The sequence below is a fragment of the Megalobrama amblycephala genome, linkage group LG21, assembly GCF_018812025.1.
Source record: "Megalobrama amblycephala isolate DHTTF-2021 linkage group LG21, ASM1881202v1, whole genome shotgun sequence".
NCBI lineage: Eukaryota > Metazoa > Chordata > Actinopteri > Cypriniformes > Xenocyprididae > Megalobrama > Megalobrama amblycephala.
Window position 1 is genome coordinate 32,254,304 of NC_063064.1, and position 6,696 is coordinate 32,260,999.

General features: G+C 35.6%; 1 protein-coding gene across 1 annotated transcript; it reads right to left on the bottom strand.

The window, feature by feature from the left end:
• Nucleotides 1-638: 638 nt before the first annotated feature.
• sult6b1 (sulfotransferase family, cytosolic, 6b, member 1) lies at nt 639-5,265 on the bottom strand. Its single transcript, XM_048172355.1, has 7 exons — nt 4,975-5,265; nt 3,599-3,714; nt 3,420-3,509; nt 3,174-3,300; nt 2,992-3,086; nt 1,265-1,421; nt 639-959 (listed from the first exon to the last, which is right to left on the bottom strand). The coding sequence occupies exons 1-7, from the start codon at nt 5,168-5,170 to the stop codon at nt 832-834; spliced, it is 909 nt and encodes a 302-aa protein (XP_048028312.1). The 5' UTR covers nt 5,171-5,265; the 3' UTR covers nt 639-831.
• Between the last annotated feature and the right edge of the window lie 1,431 nt (nt 5,266-6,696).

Genomic DNA, 6,696 nt, shown 5'->3' on the forward strand with positions numbered 1-6,696 from the left:
GCATTAGTCTTAAAGTGACAGCAGCCTAATATTCCTGTGTTTTTAATGTTAATCAAACTACAAATGACAAAGAAATCACTCCCTGCTCTTCAATGAATAACGTTTTTGTAAATTTAATAAGGATTAACCTTTATTTATTTTGTACAGTGAAGATTATTTGAAGTGTTATTTTACATTTGATTACTTTATTCAATTTCTGTATCTTAAAAAGCACTGATTATTTCATTTTATCCTTGTTCTACTGTATTTATTTACTTGTGTTGCTTGTAGTTTAATTATTTCTACTTTTTATTAATGAATATTTACTTGTCTTTGAAATTTATGTTAGCAGTTTTAGCCGTGGTATCGAAATTGGAATCAAGAATTAATAGAGACACAACCTTTGACATCAACAACAAGAAATATGGGAAGTGTTTCTTGCTCTCTTTTGAAAGGGGATAATCGTATTTGTTCTGCTGGTCTAACTATGCACCGTTATACGGTTGGTTGCATTTTATCATCTGCATTCGGCATTATTTTTCCCTGCTGCCCGTGAGCCATCAGAGCAGTTTAACATCATTATGGGTTGATTGTGTTTCTCACTGAACTGTTGCGCCGACCACTGGTGAACATTTGCAATTGAATTTTCTGACAGAGAATAAAAGTGTTGACATCTTTAATAAATGTTAGTAAATACACATCATGAGGTTTAATGACAGAGTGAGGTTTTTTTTTTGCTTATTGTAAACAATAGAATGTATCAAAACATGAAAACAATTAAACAGCTGCTCTCGTGAATCCCTGTGAAATAAACCGTGTCTTCATCCATCGGTCCTCGTCATGTCTTCACATTTACTGGCAGTAAAAGTCATACTTCAGTCTGGCTCCAAGTTTTGTTCCAGCTAGTTTGGTTTGGAAGAGCTCATCCATCTGTTTACTCTGGACATCGGAAAAATGATTCTTCCAGTCGCCCACTTCACCTGTTCAAGACATGACAGGAAAATCACAAATAAATCCTTTCATTATAGTGTAAACATGATGTAAATAAGAGATTAATTTCAGAGACGATTTAATTTCTCTTCTAAGAGAGGTTAAATTGAAAAATATTGAGAAATATTGAGGTATAAATGTTTCTCCTCAATAATCAATTTGAATTCAAACATTTCTCATCACATTCTCAAAAGATCAAATGACCTCTGCAAACATGTTTATATCTCTATATTCTATACCTGAGGAATTTAAGGAGAAACGTCTGAGTTAGTTAGATCTGAAATCCATCTTTTACCTTTCCTGAAGAAGATGTTGCCGAAATTGCCGTGAGATTTCTGGGAGTTTTCCAACATGGCGTTGAACGTACTTTCTCCAGCGATGCCGCTGACCTGCTCGTCTGTCAGTGGAAGGTTGAAGAACTCCGAGACTTTCTTCACACCTTCTGGTAAGTTCTACATGAACAGCAGAAAAGTCTCGGATGTTTCAAACTCGGACTGGTATCAATAAAAGTCTTTGACCACAGCAGGTTTAAAAGTCAACATGACGTCAGATTTGACTTTGTTTACTTCTTAATTAGGGTTGCAAAATTCCAGTAATTTTCAAAGCTGGATACTTTCCATGGGAATTAATGGGAATATATGGGAATTAATTGGAATAAACAGGGAATTTGCAAAATCGCAGGTTAGCCTATAACAGGGTACTTAAATGTAAAACATTTTGCAGCATAATTTTGGTTAAAAGCCCCTGCATGCACTGTGCATTCCCCCAGTCCATAACATGCACATTTGATCAAAAATACAGAAAAAACAGTAATGTTGTGAAACATAACTACAATTTAAAATAATGTGTTTTCTATTGTGACATAAAAATATAATTTATTTCTGTGATCAAAGCTGAATTTTCAGCATCATTACTCCAGTCTTCAGTGTCACATGATCCTTCAGAAATCATTCTAATATGATGATTTGATACTCAATTATCAATGTTGGAAACAGTCGTGCTGCTTAATATTTTTTTATAACCTGTGATACTTTTTTTCAGGATTCTTTGATGAATAAAAAGTTAAAGAACAGCATTTATTTAAAAAATAAATCTTTTGTAACAATATACAGTACCGTTCAAAATTTTGGGGTCACTAATTTATTATTTTTTTTAAAAAAATGAATACTTATATTTTGCAAGGATGTGTGAAATTGATAAAAAAGTGATATTGTTAGAAAAGATTTCTATTTTGAATAATTTCTGTTCTTTTTAACTTTTTATTAAAGAACCGCATTTATTTAAAAAAAGAAATCTTTTGTAACAATATACACTACCGTTCAAATTTTGGGGGTCAGTAATTTTTCTTTTTTTTTTTTTTAATAAAGGAAATGAATACTTATATTTTGCAAGGATGTGTGAAATTGATAAAAAGTGATATTAAAGTTATATTGTTAGAAAAGATTTCTATTTTGAATAAATTCTGTTCTTTTTAACTTTTTATTAATCGGTGAATCCTGAAAATAGTATCACAGGTTCCAAAAAAAAATACTCAGCAACACAACTGTTTCCAACATTGATAATAACTATCAAATCATCATATTAGAATGATTTCTGAAGGATCATGTGACACTGAAATAAATAACACATAACAATTGCTGCAATTAAAAAATATTTATCTTACATATTTACTACATTAGAATTAATTAAATGCGAAAAATAACTGTTATTTCAACAAAATGTTTATATTTGTTTTTATATGATACATTTGATATAAATATTGTAAATTAATATAAATTTCCCAAAATTTCCAATTAATTCCCATAAATTCCTGTTAAGTTTCCAAATTGGAATATTTCCAAAATTCCTCAGGTTAAGTTCCCGTGGAAACTTTCCGCCCCTTTGCAACCCTATTCTTAATACACAACTAATCCTGTGCTCAATTAAGTCTTCATAATCAGAAATATTTGTTTAACATCCCATTATGGAAATAAAATGTTGCGAACTCTTTTATGTTGACTTTTAAAACGAATAGAATTATACCTGTTTCAGTTCCTCGTAAGTCACGATCATCACATTTGGGTCGTCTAGACGTTTCTCCCAGGCGAGAGCGTGATCAAAATAAGAGCCCCAGGCAACTGAAGAGGAGACACAAATAACCGTGTGACTTCAGTCTGTTTTCATTTAAATGATTTTTAACTTTCATGGTTGAGTGTTTTTCTCACCTTCACCAGCCATGAAGTCAGAGAAGAACTTGTCCCACGACTCAGCGCTGGGCAGAACCGGGTTTTTGTTCATGAAATGGAAGTATGAGACAAGGGTGTCTTTTGGGTTTCTGAACACCACCAGAATCTGAAAATAGAGACAAACTTTTGAACAGTAGAGTACAGTTTAAAACCAGGTGAGTTTGGTATCTGCTAGTGTCATGTGACCTTTGTAATGTGATTCAAAGTGCACTGATTGCTCCTGACCTTTGGTTTCTTAGTAAAGAAAGAGGCAGGCATGTTGTCAGGGTGTAGATGAGTTCCCAGAAGCCTCCGCGGGGGCATTTCAGCCAGTTTCTGTAAGACAAACAGTGTGAAACTGTAATATTATACGTGCTGGGATGTTTTTGGCTAAACATTCCCAGATTGTTTGTGCTGTTACTGACCTCTTGGACATCTGGAGGTAAAAACTCAACCAGAGGAGGCCTCTCAGGCGGTTTCTCATTTTTCCCAGTGGAAGCGTTCACGATTTTACGCAAGACTGCAACCATCCAGTTAAACCCTGTTAGAGATCGATTACAAGCAGATTTAGTGGAGAGAAAGAAAGTTGAACTCTCTTGAAGAAATTAAAAAAAAAAAAAAAAATAAATATATATATATATATATATATATATATATATATATATATATGTATGTTTTAGAAAAAAAATCAGCTTTCTATGTGAATATATTTTAAAATATAATTTATTCCTGTGATCAAAGCTGAATTTTCAGTCTTCAGTGTCACATGATCCTTCAGAAATCATTCTAATATGATGATTTGCTGCTTAAGAAACATTTATGATTATTATAAGTTGTGTACAATTGTTTTTCAGGATTTGTTGAAGAATAGAAAGTTCAAAAGAACAGCCTTTATCTTAATTAAATGTCTTTACTGCCATTTTTGAGCAATTTAATGGGTCCTTCATGAATAAAAGTATTAATTTCTGTCCAAAAACTTTTGGGTTTTCCAAACCCCAAACTTTTAAATGGTAATTTTATAATGCCATTTATTTTTCATTCATGAAACGCAAGCAAAATGAAAGTATAAAACCTTTCTTAAGTACTATAAATTAAATTAATAGCAACAATTTTATTTGTAAAATCATTTTTGTGCAATGTTTGGGGCAAATTGTTTGTAAAACAACATTACGTAAATGGCCACATTTATTGCAATGTTAACATTTGGTAAAGACCAATTCTGCTATAAATTCAATTCAGTCCACTGGTGTGTGATTTTCACAAAAGCACAGAATTGCTTCAGTCTTCAGTGTCCAGAATTGCAGCTTCAGTTGTGTTGACATTGAGCAGAACTCGCTCATTATTACGTAATGAATACAAATGTGAGTCATGCATTGCAGAGCATCAGGTTACGTGATGTGGATTTGGACCTGTTCTGCTGTTTTCTAAGTTCATCTATCTTTAGTGTGTAATGTTGCTGTTTGAGTCCCTTCAGCCGACCAATCGGAGCACATTGTGCTTTTCAGAAGGCGGGGCTTCATAGAGACAGGAACTAAAGAGAGCGTTACTGACAGACTGGGAAAAGAGGAGCTGCAACAATGAGAATATGAGGAAAATAATCAACATTCAAGCAGGAAAACCTGTTCTAGTAGAGCCAAAAACAAGACTTTGTGAAAATAAATAACTGTTAGAGCTGGAAAGTTTACTAGAGAAAATTCCTGACAAGAGAAAGTTATGTAACTAAACTGTAACCCGACTCCACTTGCAGCCTTTGCCCAGAGTTGCACTATAGCTGGTAAAGCAAACAGATTGTTTCACTCACCACATTTAGGGTACGCCACCAAGATGAGGTCGTCCTCTCTGGCCTCCAGGTCTTTTAACTTGTCCAGGGTCTCCGGTGGGCTGAGAATGGAGGAGTACAGGATTCCCTCTCGCTTATAAAGCTTGTCTTCATCCTTCATCTTCGCCGCTTCCTCCATCCTGGACTTCATTTGAGTCATAGGTGGTGTTTGACTCATGTTTTTTCGTCCTTGTGCTCGCTGTGAGCTTCAGATTTGCAGAAAGACACACATACACTCACAGGGAGAGTATTTATGCTGTATTGCAGGAAGGAGAATGTTGTAGATCCGCCCACATTCACAAGCTCGCGTGAGAAAGATCCATTTCCTCCACCCGAGGGGCCCTGAGTCCACACAAGAGCTCGTGTCATTCTGACTGATTGTTCCCTTTGATTGAGTGTGTGAGGCTGAGACACACTAGCTAGTGTTCCTGAAAAGCAGGTTTTGGCGGAGGTGAAAGGTACAATTTAATCTGTAATCAGTTCATGTAGCTCAGCTGCTGAACAGACTCTGGAGTGTGAATCAGGGAGGAAAGACTTTGCTTTTTACATTTATAGGATCATATTCTTGCAATCTAATGTTTTTTTTTTTTTTTTTTTTTTTTAATATGCACAATTACAAATTAAGATTCTATCATTTTTTTTTATTCATACACTTTGTTTACTTGTTACTTTCTGTCCTTTGATGTTTCTCATAAGTTTATTAGCCTGCATGATCCTGTTTTATACACAGTATGTTTAATCATTAAACTCTTTTATGTTACTCATTGAGTGAATCTCATGAAAACCATCTTTGTTTTATAACTTTAAAAAAATACAGTTTTGCAGCTAGCAAAAGAAAAGGTATGGAAGCTTGTTTCCTTCATGAAATAAAAAATAAAAGAGGTAATTGTGACTTTTTAGCTCATAATTCTGATTTTTTTTTTTCTCAGAATTGCGTGATATGAAGTCAGAATTGTGAGATATAAAGTCAGAATTGTGAGATATATAGTCAGAATTGTGAGTTATAAAGTCAGAATTGTGAGATATATAGTCAGAATTGTGAGTTTGTCACAGATGCACACAGACAAGATGTTAGGATCCAGTTGCAGCATTTATTGGTAAATCCAAAACGTAAATCCCAAGACAGGCAAGGGTCAAACTCCACGTAGTCAGTCCAGAAACAAAAAGCCAGGAATACAACGTGCATGTAACAAAACAACGAACCACAAACAAAGGTAGAATCAACTGAGTATAAATAGACAGACACTAATTAACAAACACAAAACAGCTGAATGCAATGAAGGATAATGAGTCTGGGAAGTGGGTTATGGGAAATGAAGTTCTAAACAGTGACAAAAGTCTGTGTTGGAGTGCCCTCTAGTGGTTTAGCTAGGGCACTCCAATTCGTGATCATGACAGTACCCCCTCCTTACGGAGCGGCTACCAGACGCTCCATGAAGCAAACACAAAAACAAAGCTCTCAGGAGGGAGGTGGACTGGAGGAGGACCAGGGGGAGGGACGGCGGGCCAGGTCCAGAGCCCCCGACAGAAGGCCAGGAGGGAGCCAGAGGAACAGACCACGGGGGCTCCACAAAGGTCAAGGTCCTGGCTAAATGCCAGGGCGGCGCCGGAGGAACTGACCAGGCAGGTTCTAGCAGGTCTGAATTCCTGGCTGAGTGCCAGGGCGGTGCTGGAGGAACTGACCAGGCGGGTTTCAACGGTTCA

Coding starts and splice junctions, on each gene's coding strand:
- sult6b1 (XM_048172355.1), bottom strand. CDS start 5,170: ATGAGTCAAACACCACCTATGACTCAAATGAAGTCCAGGATGGAGGAA. Junction 3,301..3,419: donor TCTTTACTAAGAAACCAAAG/GTCAGGAGCAAT, acceptor CTCTATTTTCAG/ATTCTGGTGGTGTTCAGAAA. Junction 960..1,264: donor CAACATCTTCTTCAGGAAAG/GTAAAAGATGGA, acceptor TGTCTTGAACAG/GTGAAGTGGGCGACTGGAAG.